Raw genomic sequence first — 16,431 nt, 5'->3', positions numbered from 1 at the left:
TAAAGTCTACACTGGTACTATGTGGGCATTCAACATTAGAACTCGGCACCGCACAGTATCTCCATGTTCCTTTTTTTTTCCATTTTGGTGAAAAGAGAATACAAACAAACAAAAATCATTTGTTCACTGTTCCTTAGTCACTCACTAAAATCTAACAAAACCCCACGTATTGTTTACTTGCTTGGGTCAAAAATACCAAGAACAACTATGTAAGAGACCAGTAACATTTTCTAAAATATTTCCCCTTGCTATACAGAGAATATCCTATTTTTTCCATATGCATTAAAAGATTATTATTATTTTTAAAAGTACTCCTAAAATCGTCTGTAATCTCCTCCTAATTTTTTGTCATTTGCAGGTTGTTAGTCTGAGAGAGTTAATGATGGTCTCAGTGGTGGCTCCTGTCACCTGCTGAGCCTGTTCTCTATGCCATTTCCAGTAATGTTCTTTGCATCCCTGGACATCTGTCGGCTGCTGCTGAAGTGGATTGGTTAGAGGAAGGGCTGGGCCTTGTGTGCCGAGCAGGAAAAGCAATCATTAGGATGGAGGAATCGAATGCAAGGAGAAAGCACACCAGTGTACGCCGGAGCAATGACTGGGGGCGACAGACAGAATCCTGGACTGTCATTTAGGAAGCCCGTCGGATACTTGACATGAGATGGTGCCAAGAATTTGTATCTCAACTTCTGGGGGTGGTAGAATCTTAGGGGAGGAAGTGGAAAACGACGAGCTTCTCTGTTTCTTCTGTGCTCTGTTAAGAACTGCAGGGTGTCTTCAGGGAAGACAAGACTAGGAAGGCAGGAACCATGAAAGATCTCTTCCTCCCCAGTACTCCCCAGGGTTTTTAGCTGATGTGACTTGCTGAGATTCTGTAAGCAGGAGCTCCTAGCTGTCTTGATGGGCACAGCCCTTGCACTGCTGCCTTTATATACAATTTGTTTTCCTTTGCCTTTGTTCCAGAGCAAAAGCTTGGAGTAGTATTAGGTTAGTTGGCAAGTCTAAGCCCCACCCTGTAGAGAAGTAGAATTTGGTTCTAATTTTCTCAGAACGAGCTGTGGTCCTTATGGCTGACTCCACCTTCCTTTCTCTGTCTCCCTGTCCTCCCAGTTGAGGATGTTCACAGCTCTCCCTTCACTTCAGAGTACGTCTCTTGATTCAGTGCTGAGGCAGGCCTGAAGGCTTCCAGGGGGTTTAGAGGCCGGTAGAAGGGAGCTGCTGGGTGCCCCTTGTTCACACGTGTTGTGTGAGGCCCTGGGTGAGACACTGGAACAGGTTCATTCCAGTGAACACTTAGTTAATGAACCCATCAGAGCCTGAATGACTCAGAGGTTTTTATAATGATTTTCCTGGTCTTATCTAGATGGTCTTGTATCTACTGTGACCTACCCTTGAATGTGAGCCAGCCTGTACTGTGAGGGGGCCTTCTTCGGTGAGAGATGTGGGTGGTTCAGAGGAACATGTGGTTTCCTGTAGAGATAATCAGAGGGCATCTGCCCCACTCCTTACATTGTGCCCTGCAAATGTTGACCTTTGGTGTGTGTCTGCTGTTACTGTCACAATCTTCAGTGCCATTAACCATTCTCCAGCATGCATCAATTTTGGCTTCTCCCCCCTCTCCTCCATCTTTCCTTGTGGTCCTGATCCATGAGAAACAAACTGTCCTGTGTAGTCAGCTTCTTAAAATGCTCCCCCTTTTCTTGACTTACCCAAAACTCTTCCACCTCCCTCGGTCCTATAGATTCCCTGGAGCGCTGTGCAGCCTCTTTCTTACCTTTTCCTTTCCACTACTGTCCTTGTGAGTGGATGCTGGATACAGCCCTTCACTCTTGGAAGAATAGCCTCTGGCTCAGTCTGCAAGCTCAGCTCTTGGCTTTGTGGTTATTCTAAGGAACTTGAACTCCTTCCTGTTTGGTGAACCATTTACCGATGTGCCCTTTCAGGCTGATCTCATCATCTCTGTGATGTTTCCCATAGTTCTCGTTAGGCCTTATCTCCTCAAGAGGAGGGACCAACTCCTAGTACTTCCCTCCCAAGGTGCATCCTCTATTTTTCTAAACTTTTAAATCAAGATATGCACATGACTTAATTCAGCCTCAGGGAGTCTTTTGATTATTGGTTCTAACATTTTCCCTTGTCCTCTTCAAATTTAATTACTAGTCTGACTTAGATTTTCATTATCCATCACCATAAATGCTGCCTAGAAAACACAGATATTCACAGCCCTGTTTGCTCGAGAACTCTGGGGAAAACCCTAGGCTTAGTAACATGTCTTCCACCTTGGGCCTTGTGGTGCTTTGAATGAGAGTGGCTCCCATAGTCTCATATATATGAGTACTTTGCCCTCAGTTAGTAGACCAGTTCGGGAAGGATTAGGAGGTATGGCTACATCAGAGGAAGTGTGGCCTTGTTGGGGTGGGTTTGGCCATATTGGGGGAGGTATGGTCTTGTTGGAGTGGGTGTAGTCACATCGGAGGAGGTCTGGCCTTGTTGGGGTGGGTGTGGCCATATTGGAGGAGGTGTGTCATTGGGGGGCGTTAGGCTTTGGAGTTTCAAAAGATACTTGCAATTCTCACTGCTCCTTCTCTCTGCTTTGTGCTGTGGATCAAGATGTAAGCTCTCAGCTATTGCTCCAATGCCGTGCCAGCCTGCCTGTCCCATAGATGTTATGCTCCCCACCATGACACACATGAACTTCTATCCCTCTGAAACTGCAAGCCTCAAATAAAACCTTCTGTAAGTTGCCTAGGTCATGTGTTTTATCAGAGCAATAGGGAAGTAACTGACACAAGCATGGGCCCACTGAAAACACATGTATACATAAACATGTACACACATAAACATGCACACATGTATATACATAAACATGTATACACAAAAACATGCACACATGTATTCGTTGCTCTCCACTGAAATGATGCAGTTGATTTCTTAGTCATCCATCACAATTTCCACACTGATCACACACATCAGGTGGAGGTGTAAATTTCCCTTGTGGTGCTATGTTGGTCCTCTAATGGCATGTTTTCTTTACTTTCTCCCCAATCTGCTCATGACCCATTTCCCTTCCAATGGTCAGGGAGCAATGGATGGTATTTCCATTTACTACCTGCAGAAGGCTTGAGAGTAAAGCAGGTCCACTCTCAGGAAACCAACACAAGTTGTCTTCCTTCCCGTAGCTGCAATTCACTGGCACCTGAAAAGCAGACCTTCTGAGGACTCTCCAAACCTCAAGGGTTTCACAAGTGATACCTGCTTTGGGACTCAAATCCAATTTTATAGTGACTCTATGCATCTGTGATGTTTAAAAATCCTTGTCCAATGGCTGAGTCTCTAAGACTGAACTGTGAGCATAAATCAGAAAAAGAACAAGAAGCCAAAATAAATGTATCAGGAGCTGGAGAGACGGCTTAGAGCTTAATAGCACTGACTGCTCTTTCAGAGGACCCAAGCTTGAGTCTCAGCACCCACATGGTGGCTCACAACCATCTGTGACTCCAGTTCCAGGGGATTTGATGCCTTCCTTCTGTTCTTTGTGGGCATTGAATGGACATGGCACACAGTTATACACACAGGTAAAAGACAATAAATGGAAAATTGAGCCAGGTGGTGGTGGCGCACGCCTTTAATCCCAGCACTTGGGAGGCAGAGGCAGAGGCAGGTGGATTTCTGAGTTCAAGGCCAGCCTGGTCTACAAAGTGAATTCCAGGACAGCCAGAGCTACACAGAGAAGCCCTGTCTTGAAAAACAAAACAAAACAAAAAACAAAAAAACCAAAATCCAAAAACAACAACAACAACAAAAAAGAAAATTAAAGTTTAAATTATTCTAAATTTTTTATTTCAGAAGGGAATGGTTAATAGAAGTTAGTGATTATTTTGTAGATTTGTGTATGCACATTTGTGTGTGAACATGTGTATACATATGAGTATGTACATACATGCATATTTGTGTTTGTATGTACATGTGTGATATGCATGCATGTTTATGTTGGTACATGTGTGCATGCTTATGTGTGTACATGTGTGCATGTTTATGTGTATACATGTGTGCATATTTATGTGTATATGTGTGTGTATGTTCATGTGTATACATGTGTGCATATTTATGTGTGTACATGTGTGCATGTTTATGTGTATACATGTTTACATGTACATGTGTTTTCATGTTTGTGTATGTATATAGGTATGTGCTAGCATGTGGAAGCCAGAAATCAAGCTCATGTCAATACCTGCCTCAGGATTCCATCTACCTTGTATTTTGAAACATGTTCCCTCACTGGCCTGGAGTGTAGACTAGATGGCCAGTGGTGCCAGATCCTCTTGTCTATGCCTCTATGCCACCCAACACTGGGATTTCAGGTGAACGTCACCACACCCAGTTTTCTTTATCTGAGTTCTGGGGACTGAACTTGGCTTTTTGAGCTTCAGTGGCAAGCAAGCTATCAACTGCACTGTCTTCTCAACCTAGTGTGGTGGTTTGAATATGCTTGGCCCAGGGAGTGGCACTATTAGGAGGTATGTTTGAATAGGTGTGTCCTTGTTGGAGGAAGTATGTCACTGTGGGGGTGGGCAAAAAGAGCTTCTTCCTAGCTGCCAGAGAATGCCAGTCTTCTGACTGCCTTCAGATCAAGATGTAGAACTCTTGGCTCCTTCTTGAGTACTGTGTCTGCCTGGATGCTGCCATGCTTCCTGCCATGATGATAATGGACTGAACCTCTGAACCTATAAGCCATCCCCAATTAAATGTCCCTTATGAGAGTTTTCTTGGTCATGGTGTCTCTTCTCAGCAATGGAGACTGTAACTAAGGCACCTAGTGATTCACTTTTAATCCAAATCTCAAAATGCCCAGTAAAGACTGATGAAAATAGAAAAAAGTCACACAGGAAGAAGTAATAGTTGGCTTGTATGTCTCTCATGAAGCCCTGGATGCAGTCAGGACCCAGGATCTGTGTCAGCCCTACCAAATTGTGTGTTAGATGGACTCTAGGCTTATTTTAAGGTCTACTCTGTTGCTGCTACTTGATTGTATTGGAGGGTGTAAACAACAGCTACAACCAGAAACATGCAATCCCGCTTGTTACAGAAACTCTGGGAAATGTGTTAACATTTTTCTTCCTGTAAGAAGGAAAACCCAGGTTTCTGAGACCAAGTGATTTCTCTGAGGACAACGTGACACACATTTGTATGTAGGTTTCATCTTGTTACCCACTGTATGCTGCCTGGAGCACATAGGAAAGCTAGAAAGTGTCCCTAGTTTCCAGGAGTCATCACATCCCTGCAGAAATAGACTTGCTTCTTCTCCAGAGCCTCACTGTGACCTGTGTGACATGCTGCTGGTCTTGTGTTTCATTAAAATGTCATTGTCCCCTACTGATCTGCCCTGTTTATATCAGTCATGGGAGAAGTCCAGAAGTGCAGGTCACCTCTTCTTCGTGATCCTGAACTGCCCACAAGGAAGGCTTTGTGCACACTGCCCCCTCCCTGCCCCCCACCATCTTTCAGCTGCCTCAACCTCTGAGACTCTTGTCCTATGTCTCAAGACTCCTTCTCCATAAGTACCTTTTCATATTTTTCATAGTCTCCCCTATTGACTCTCGATGGCAAGGCCCAAGGACATCCTGTCTCCTCTTCTCCTCTAGCCCACTCATCAGCATTCATTCCTAGCCACCAGGCTGCATATACTGTGCTCTACCACTCTTTCCCCATTGGCTTCTGGCTCCTCCCTTCTCTCATTCTCCTCCCAGTTCTTCCATGGCTAGCTCATGATTGCCCTCCAAGTTTTCTGCAATGAAGGTTCCAGATGGGCCTAGTGGTTATCCATCCCAATCAGTAGCTTCACTGTTTCTGCCCTCATCCTAACTTAGCCAGTCAGCATCCCTGGATTTCTCCTGACTTTGTCATTTCCTACCAGGCTCCTCCCTCCACACCCTGGATCCAGTATTCTTCAGCCAATAACTATTTTTTCAGTCACCATCCCCAAAAGCACCCAAAGCCCAAAGGGGTGTGTAATCTTCTATGTCTTTTTTCTCTTCTTTTCCCCCACCTTTCTGTTTCATCGGAGGAAGGCAGAATCCCTCTCCAGGATCCACACCCCTCTGTTCCCTGATCACCCTATGAGGAATCTGAACTCTCCCTTGGTCATTCACTCTCTTTAGTTTTATTTTTCTCTAGGACAGTGAGCACCGCCACCTATGATATATACCGAGCATGTCTATGTCTACATAACAGAACTTACCTTCCCAGCCTAACGTGATTCTTATGGGAATTCCTTATTTTTTTTTTTTGCACTTCTATCCATTATAAGTTAAAATGATTCCTAGCACACAGTAGGTGCTGAAATTCATAGTATACAGTAGGTGCTCATTATATTCTTTCCCATCTTCCTTGGAATGTAATGAGAGAAGGAAGAAAGTTTGGGTTTTCTAGGACATAGACATCAATATTACAGTGATGTACTTACTATATTGCCATAACTAATCAGGGCAATATTAAGTTTGATTATTGCTTGATTAAATTCTAGGAGAATGCAAAGTGGCTCAACTTGCATGCAAATCTAAGAAGATTATTACAGTTGGCTTCTTTTCCTATTAATTACACAGTGAGTCTGAAATAAATATGGAAACAATTTGCAAACATTGGTGTAAGTTAGAGAGAAGGCTCCATTATCTGAACAGAGCACTCGGGTAACAGAAGTTCTTTCAAGAAGTCTAAGGTTCTCAATAAAACTAGCTGTGAGGTTATTGTGGAAATGAATGCATGGAGGATCCAGGTAACAACTCATGCCTGTAATGTAGGGAGATGTAGCTTGGACTTGAATGAACATTTATATCTGCAATTCTAGAAGCTTACACTATAAGGAATCAAGGAGGCATACATACTGTGACTTTTTAACTCAATGATGTAGAAAAGACCCCAATTGCTTATCTTTCCCTGGCCTTTTCTGGTTTTAATCTCATCTTGGTAACGGACAATGGTGCTTTGCCATATACACATACTGTGATGGTTGACTTCACTGTCAACTTGATGAGTTCTAGAGCCACTCACAAGATGGGTCTTAGCACATGCCTGTGAGGGGGGTATCTTTGTTACAAGGGATGAGGTGGGAAGCCATGCCCACTGTGGGCGGAATCATTCCCTGGCCTGTGTGAGTGGAGAAGGAGAGCTGAGCAGCAGGAAACTGTCACCCCTCTGTGCTTCCTGACTGGATGTGACCTGAGCAGACGCTTTCAGCTTCTGTCTCCTTCACTTACCTTCCTTTACCCTCGAACAGAGGGGCAGAACAAACCCTTTGTCTCTTGAGTTGCTTTTTATAGGGGTGTCTTAGCATAGCAACAAGTAAGGAAGCTTAGACACATAACAAACCAAAATATAACCAAGAATTCATTGGCAAAATGGAGTCAATGCAATTTCAGTTGCCTTTGGAATTGATTAGGGTTGGCAAAGAGTAAGATTCAACAGCAGCTTCTTAGTTAGGCCAGACAAAACTTTGTCAATTATTTAGTATAAGTATTGCAAGGGCAACTTAACACCAAGATTACCATACTGATATAGACTCTGCAGTAGTTTCTAGAAGGATTAAGAGAGCTTCAGTTGTCCCTTGATTTCACTGAATACAAAATATTGGGGATACTCAAGTCACTTCCTTACATAGATTGGTGGAATAGTATTTAGAAACAATGTATACACACACCCCCTAGTGTACTTTAAATCATTCTCAGATTACTAGTAATGCCTAATAGAATGCAAATACTATATACATATTATATATTTACAAAATTTGTACTAATTTTTGTTGTAATGTTTTTGTGTTCATCTATGTGTGCATGTGCATGATTTGAGGGGACACACACATATTTGGAGGCCAGAGGACAACTTTGAGTGTCAATTTTCACATTTCCCCTTGTTTGGGGCAGGGTCCCTTTGTCACACATGGCTGTTGAAGCTAGCTTGAAGGTTCCCCTTATCCTGCTGTAGAGACACTGGGATTAGCTATTGTGTCTGGCTTTACATGGGCCCTGGAGACTCAAACTCAGGTCACATTTGCATGGCAAGTGGCTTTAGTCACTTGCAGATAGAGTGGCTGCTATAAAGTATAAGCAACACACTGGGTACAGGAGCCGGCATACCCACTCACAGACGCATCAGGAGTATCTGTGCCTATTGATCCCTTAGGCATGATTTGTCTCTGCATTTGTTTGTTCATGTGCCACTATGCAGGGCCTGCTTACTACTCCAGTCTTGAGATGAAATGCTCTGGCAGGGAGCAGATGTACCAATTAATAACCTGTCAGGTCTGATGGCTAGAGGAGGGGGAACGTGTCCCCACATGTATCTCTGGCATGGCTTTCCTTCCTATTTCAGGGTGCCATGGGTCAGGAGACATACGCTGCCTCCCCAGGGAGGGTCCAAACTGTCTCATTAGTGTCTATCTTCCATGAGACTCTGATGCGGCCTTTGGAAGGATGACTCACCTGCTCTTCTCCAAGGATCCTGAAGTGATGGAGCTCTTTAATCAGGGAGTTGGGACAGCCAGCTGTGGGAGAGGAGAATGAATCACAAAAATGTCGCTGTCATTCTGTACAGTGGTCCCTTTCTTCTATAGCATTGGGACTACCAACAGCTGATACCCATGCTGACAAGGACACATGTCTCACCAAACACAAAGGAGCCAGACCTTCAAAGCAGAGTTGGCCTCTGCCTGGGCTCAGACCGTCATTCTTTAGGAAAAGGCCGGTATGAGAATCCAGCCTGGCCTGTCTCGTAGAATAAAGATTATGACCTGGCCTTAGGATACCATGGTCCTTCTGGCACTTATTAATGTGCCCTGCTACAAAGCTGGAGTCTGTGGGGCTGGAAGGGGACTGTTGGTAATTCTAGTTTCTCACGTGCTGATCCAGTGGTGTTTCCTGACCATCAGGACCCCGGTTCTGCTCATTAAGGCTTAGGAATGGAAGCATCCTGTCTCAGCTGGATCTGTTGAGGTTTATAAACTTCCACCACCTTTAAGTTCTCCCAGTCTTTGGGATCTCCTATTGCCTTCCTTTAGTCATAAAATGGCATAAATAAATCTTATATGCATACTACATTTATACATGTACACATCTGTGAATGCTTTATATCAGCTAAAACGTCTTCCATCTCTAACTTCTCAATGGAATTATTCCACAGCGTTAGGTTAGAGTCATTCATAATATTAACTCCAGAAACAAATTTGATATTAAAAACCTGTTCCTTTGAGATAAGCCCCATAGATAGCATAAATTCATTGACATTTCCATTAAGGAAATTGGATCATGTGTGGAACCCATCAAAGAAGCCATTGAGACAATTCTCCTTCACTGGGTATCAGGAAGAAAGAAAAGCAGAAGGAATTGAGAGGGTTTCTGCATATGGGCAGGTTAAGGAATGACACGATTTGCCTTCACATTGGTGAACGAGTGTTCTCCAAGGTAGGACGGAATTACAGTATAGGCTAGTGAAGAAAAGTGTCCACATAGAGCTGAATATTGACATGGGATATTAAAGGGAATTTGGTGTGATGATAATTCTATGTGTCAACTTGCCTGGACAAGGTGATACCTGGAGAGGAAGAAAAATGGGATGTTTCTAGCATTTAAGTTGGTGGGTTGAGATAGGTTATTTCTCTACCTGTGAAGTGAGCCAATTCAAGCAAGATTAGATTATATTAGATGCAGGGTTAGGGAAGGTGCTCTCAGGCAGGCAAGTTCACTGGGCCTAAGGAAGGAGGCCAGGAGGGTTGCCATGGGGAGAGAGGAGGTGGGGAGGGGAAGTGAAACAGAGAAAGGGTACATGCGCAGAGAGTGAAGAGAAGAAGAGTGAGAGAGACCAAAATGTCCTGATAATGCAGGGAAAGAGCCTCTGGGGAAGGGCCGCCCAGCTCCTGGGCTGGAAAATTCAAGGTTGGGGGCAGGGTGTGCCAGGTAGGACTTGAGAGATGCTAGGAGAACCTGGAGGCCAGCTCTGCTTTGGTGTGTAAAATATGCACCTCGGTCCCTGGTCCTGGGGTCTGAAGCCAACCAGGTCGAACATAGATCCTCTGTCTTCCCCTCTTGAGTGCGCATCACAGCCCATCCAGGGCACTGGACGTGAGCAGCAGAAGGCGGTGGGGCAGGCTAGGGCCTTCTGAACCTGGTGCATGCTCCTTTCTTTGCCCTCAGATCTCAGAGCCCCTGGTCTTTGGTCCTTTGATGTGGAGCCTGTATCATCCCCTGCCCCTAATCCTTTCCCCTTTGTTCCCAGGGTGAATTATATACCTCCTTCCTGGTTCCCTGGCCTGAGAGGGAAGATTGAGACTTCTTGGCTTCCATACCCATGTGCAGCAATTCCAGCAGATTCTCTCCCAGATGTGTTTGTGCGTGCTAATCCTCATTGCTGACTGGGCTGGATTTTGGATCAGCTAAAACACACCCCACTGGGCCATTCTGTGAAGGACTTTCTCCTCTAGGTTATCTGTAGCGGGAAGGCCATCTGTAACCGTGACGAACACCTTCCAGTCACAGCTCAGAGCCCAGGACAGGGAAAAGGGAAGCTTCTGCTCTCTACCTGCTTGCCCCCACCTTTTCTCAAAAATGACTAAATGAGTATCAGTGCTGTCCACAGAAATTCAGGACCTCTCCTGTGGCTGCTGCGTTCATTCAGTGGTATTAAAACCTGCTTCTACAAGCTTCCAACGTGAACTGAAGACCACACTGGAAACACTGAGATACTCTGCCTTAAGTTCTGAGCAAATTTCAGCCTCTCCAGTATGAGGCAGTCATTGTTAGTTTATCCAGAGGACATCCTATAAGCCATGCAATAAATCCTGTGCGTGAGTGAGTGTGTGTGTGTGTGTGTGTGCACACGCGCGCGCGAGGCGCATGAGAAACCTGACTAATATAGTGACCTCCACTTGTGTATCCTACTGGTTTTTCTGAGATGCCTTAGTAATATACTTGGGTTAGTTCCGGTCCTGAATTTCTGTGGCCAGCACTGATACTCATTTAGTCTTGGGTATTATACAACACTTCACAGTGAGAAGGTAGTTTATAAACATTCACTGAGGTAGTACCAGTGATTTTTTTTTTAATTAAAGAAAATGAATGAGTGTCTGGAGGCAAATATTTTGGTGGAAAACATAATAAATTAATTGTCAACGTCATATCCAATACGACGGAGGAGGCAGTTTGACTTCTTGGAGGGAGAGCTGTGTGGGCTCTGTAGCAGGAGGTAGAGGAGTCTTGCCAGTGAGGAAGGCTCTGCTCGCAGGGCTTCTCATTTCTGGGTTGCCGTTCTGATGAGCATCTGAAGATCTAGCTGAGGCGCACGTGCTGTTTGATTGGCAGCATAGCTGAGAAGTGCTATGGAAATTCAGCCACATGCCAGTCTTCCTACTTCGGAGCTCTTCAGGAGCAAGAACAATGGCTTAGTTTTCTGAAACGGTGATGGAAACAGAGGTGGCTAGGACACAAGAGATGTGCCATCATGGAGGTTTTACAGTTCCAGGGACTGCGCTGAGGGAATGAAAAGCGGCTAAGGGAGAAGGGCTGGGAAACCAGGGGTGGTCCATAGCTCAGCAGAGGCAGGTGGAAATGGAGAGGGAGGCAGCTGCACTGCCAATCAAGTCTTTAGATGTTCATCAGAACAGCAATCCAGAAATGACTGCTCAGAGTCAGTGGAACAGCGGCACTTGTGATAGTAAATGAACAGTTTGCTTGCTCTGGTCTTATAGTCTCATCTGCATTCAGCTTACAAGGTTTTACTTTGGCCTTCTAGTTACATAAGTGTAAAATATTTAAACCTCAGTTTACATCTAGGCGTGCTTAAAAATGTAATCATAAAAATAATCTGTCTAATCTAAAGGTTTTACAGTCCCTTTTCTCTTTTATAAGCGGTAGTTGACATCACCCAAAATTGAAAAGAAAAATGGTCTTCACTTATTTTTATGCCAGATAAAACTAGAAACAGAATTTGAAATTAGCTCATCTTCAGAATTTATATTCTGGGGCTCTCTTAAGGCACAAGGATTGATGTCAGTGATAGCTTAAAGATAACCATCCTGAACTGAAGACCTAACAATTACCTTTAACACCTGCGAGATGTCACAAACTCCAACACACAAGGATGGGTATAGCATATATCGAGAAGTGGCTAGAGTTGAGGTATTAGTGACATGCACGGAGTAATACCCATCAGCTGTGACCAGCGTGGGGACATAAATCAGGGAAGTGACAGGTACAGACTGAGTGTAAAGATGGAGCTTAAAACCTCAAAACCTAGCAATGTATGACAGGCACACAGAGTGTCATTGTAGGGTGTGTATGTGACATTTTGTTTGGGTAAAATTGGGTCAAGTTCCAACTAAAATACTACAAGGAGAGAAAGTTTTGAAGGACGAGATGCATGCCCTATAGCAAGAAATACAAAGAAACTGCTAGGCCTTTCATCTTACGCAAGGTCACCAGGAGCCTGCAAAGAGCGTCCGCAAGGCTGTGTGCTCAGCAGCTGCCTGCCAAGCGTGGACTGCGTGGCCGCTGTTAGTGATCCTTGTGACCAAGGCTTAGTGTCTTCTATGAGTCTCCCTGTTTTGGCTCTTGATCTTCTCCTTGCTCTCCCTTCTAACATGCTCGTTAGTTATGACATACGTGTTTCTAAGACAGCACTCTGCCATTCCCAAGAGAAACTCACAAATTGTCAGGTCTGCTTTCCACATCTTATTTAGGTTAATGGGAGGCAGAAAAAAATGGGAGGGAGTTGTCGAAAGAGGGAAAATGTGGGGTGGGTCTCAATACACTACTTGCTTTTCATGCATTGCAACTGTCTTCAGCTCTCAAAGGCCCAGCTTCTCCTTCCTTCCTTCTCCTCCATATCTACAACTGAGTTTGTTCAACAGTATATTTCAGTGTTCCTCCTTAGAAATCCAGCCTACAGTACAGTTGCTGTCCACTTCCTCTTGACTTTTCCTTTCACTTAATTTTCGGAAAAGAATAGCCTATGGCCACTCGACACAGCAAATAGAGATACACATTACAAGAAGACATCAAAATTGGGGGCTTCATCGCTCTGTACCAAGTTTTGGCCTGACTGGAGTTTTGTACCAGCTACTTTGTTTTCTGTAGATGGTTGGATATGCATCTGGGTGAATATGCTAATGTAAACATCAGTTTCTTTATCATAATATCTGCTTTGAAGTGGTGTTTTGCATGCACATAAAAGAACGGATGATGCTTTGGCAACAGGACATGAAAAAAAAAGGCAAGCAAGCACAATTATTGCTAACACCATTAACGCTGATCCCATAGCTAAAGCTACTTATCTTAGAACCGTTTTTGTCTTCAAAGGGGAAGCAGCTGTCGACAGAATCGCAATATCATCCATCATGCAAAGCAGCAATGGTGGGGCTTCTTGTACCCCAGTTCTGACATGTAAGGAGTTAGAACCTGTTACATTCATCCTTACAAGAAGAATGGTCTCAAAAAAAACCAAATATTAACCACTTCTCTTAGGACCATAGGAGAACTGATGTCACTGAGTAAGGCACCTCTTACCATTTGGACAGACAGGCCAGATATACCAACCAGGGTCATAACCCTATCGGCAGGATTAGCTGTTGATTCTGATCTGCCCCAGCAGTAGGGTAGAGTAGCTAGGGGTAAGAAACATTCTGGAGACCAGTCAGTCACCTATGGACTTCTCTGCTCTGTACTCCCAGGGGTTTCTGAGGATCTGTGGCTCTTCATAACAAAAGTCTCCTCCTTAGGGAAAAGGATGCAGACAGCTCTATTTCCCTAGCCTGCCTGTCTCTACATGGGATTAGGTAGGAGTGGGGCAGTCTGCAAGAGTGAAGGCTTCCTGTGAATTCATGGGTAAGGACTGGATATCACAAGCTATTTTCAAGGTTACATTCTCAAGTAACAGCTGCTTTCAGAGACTGAGAGACAGACGCAAAGCTGGAGAATTATAATCCATGCACATCATTCACAGAATATTACATTACTAACAGGATTCTAGGAGACTAACAGTGGATTCCAGCTGCAAGAGTAGAATTACACAGAAGAGAAAGCAATCCCAGAGGGGGGATGGAGATAAGGCTCAATAGTGGTAGAGCACTTGTTATCATGCATGGGATCTTGGGTTCCATCCAGTTCCCTCACCAAAAGAGAAAGGAGACAAAACAAAAACAAGCAAACAAACAACAACAACAGAATATGAGAGAGGAATCTGAAAACTATGCCATTAGCCGGCACAACCCACACTGATTAATCATAGCCTGAATCTTCAGTAGTTTAACACATATCAGCACATCAAAGGCCTAGATGCTTCCGTTCCCAGTTCCCCAAATACCATGTCCATGTTTCAGCAAAAAAATTAATCAAAGTCACGCTAACAGGCAATGGAAAACACAGCACAGAGAGACAAGACAAACAGGAGACACTGATTCAGGCAGAGCACTGACTGTGGGGTTAACAAGTAGGAAATTTAAACAAAGATGAATCTATCAAGGGTGCTAATGAAACAGGGGACTGCATGCAGGAACAGATGTGACACTGTAGAGGTGGTTGCTAAGGAGTTAAGTACTGTGACAGGAAAAAGGATGCCTTTGATGGGCAGAAGTTTGAAGGAAAAGTCAAAAGAGACTTGCCAAATTGAAATGGAAAGAAAAATAGGAACATCTAAGAAATGTGTGAGACCATCTCCACTTTCTACAAAGGCAGGAATGGCCACAAGGAGAAAATTATCTCCTTCAGATAGAGAGTGAGGCCTTGGCCTGGGCGGAGTTGTTATGTTCCGACTGGGCAGGTCAATCACCTGGCTAAGGGAGCATCCCTCAGGAATGTTAGGTTTCTGCTCTGGCCAGGGTACCACTTTCTTGACTAGAAGGTAATGATTTTCCTGATTTTATTGCTTTTACTGCTCCTGGAACACAGAGGGGTACATCGTGTCACCCTCATCCCACAAAGAGAAGAAAGGTATTGTGCACCAGAAATACTTCAAATGACAAGCTAGAGATTTAGCGATAGATACTCGGTTGGTAGAAACAAGAAAAGCTGCCAAGAGAGGGTAGTAAATGACAGTTTTACTCAGCTGTTATGACTAGGAACCACAACAATGACCAGCATGTAAAGACATTCCTAAAAGTACAATAGTGGCAGTCACATCATGGCAGTAACCAATGAATACCTAATTAGATTTAAGGATTACCTAACAAGAGGGAAACCAGGCCTGGTACTAGAAACCTAGTCAACTACTCAGGGCTAGGAAAATCATAGATCTTAGCGGGGAACCTATGACTTCCACTTGACTAGACCAGAATAATTCTTGTCTTCTAAAAAGAATCCTTATACCCATAGATAACTATAGCTCTCACCCTTCATTAAAGAAACTTTTCTTTGCAGCTGATAGAGACCATCATAGGAAGCCACAAATGGTCAAAATACAGTGAATGACTCTTGGATCTAAGACTCAGGGAATATCTCTGAAGAGGGCATGGAAAGACTCTAAGAACCAGGGGGCCAGAAGTCTGGTGTGAAATTATATTTCTTAGAAACAGACATCTATAGTACCTTGGCAATATGGCCACTTAAACAAGGCTTGAATGAATACAGTCCAATAGTCATGTGCTTATCTGGAAGGGGGAAATCTTACAGGACCCACCCCTAAATGAAGAGCTATGGGTAACTTAGGAATACTCAGAGCAAGAGAACTAGTCCTTCTTAGAGATGATTCTCCCTAACAAGTTATTCAATACCAAGTGGTCATTCCTGAAATCAAATATACTTAAATAACAGCAAATGGACTCAGCAGGTTATGTTTATATATTTATATGTGTATATATATATATATATATATATATATATATATACACATATATATACATATATGTATCATAATAAATAAATAAATAAATTTAAAAAAGGTCCATCAACTTGAGAGGGAGTGAGGGGCGGGACATGAGAGGGGTTGGAGATAGAAAAGGGAAGAGGGAGATGTCTTAATTACATTTTAATTAAAAAATGTAAATCCAACAGATCATATATGCCTAGGAAGATATAGTTTATATATAGCTACATCAATGTCTTCTAACTGCAAATGACCGACAATCCAGGCCCAGATGAAAGGTAAAGAATAAAAAGCTTATCTGTCCTGTCAGTCAATATTTTCATATATCAGACATGATTTTAAATAGCTCGACAAGCAAGCAAGCGTTTGCACGTGTGTGTGTGTGTGTGTGTGTGTGTGTGTGTGCGCGCGCGCGCGCGCGCGCGTACACTGCTGTATGTGTGCGTACACATTCACGTGCCCACATTTTATTTCCTTATGGGTCACGTCAAAGCAAAGCTAACCCCAAAGGGACAGCAGAACTGTACTCACAATGGAGGACTGAGGCCGGGCCTGTAGAGAGGAGTCAGATTGTAGCCACGGTGATGGACATTC

At 43.8% G+C, this 16,431-nt stretch overlaps 1 protein-coding gene across 7 annotated transcripts in view; it reads right to left on the bottom strand.

Moving 5' to 3' along the window:
* Prkn (parkin RBR E3 ubiquitin protein ligase) overlaps positions 1–16,431 on the bottom strand; it is a 1,223,012-nt gene that overhangs the window by 216,236 nt on the left and 990,345 nt on the right. For 6 of the 7 annotated variants that reach the window (NM_016694.4, XM_006523336.3, XM_017317572.2 and 3 more), the window contains one exon: positions 8,472–8,533. The exons of the other annotated variant lie outside the window; for it this stretch is intronic. In NM_016694.4, the coding sequence (NP_057903.1) occupies positions 8,472–8,533 (62 nt within the window). The remainder of the gene's footprint in view (positions 1–8,471; positions 8,534–16,431) is intronic. 7 annotated transcript variants of the gene reach the window in all.

The sequence above is a fragment of the Mus musculus genome, chromosome 17, assembly GCF_000001635.26.
Source record: "Mus musculus strain C57BL/6J chromosome 17, GRCm38.p6 C57BL/6J".
In the NCBI taxonomy this organism is placed as follows: Eukaryota; Metazoa; Chordata; class Mammalia; order Rodentia; family Muridae; genus Mus; species Mus musculus.
The sequence above is the reverse complement of the archived record's forward strand: the minus strand, read 5'-3'. Positions and strand labels throughout refer to the sequence as shown.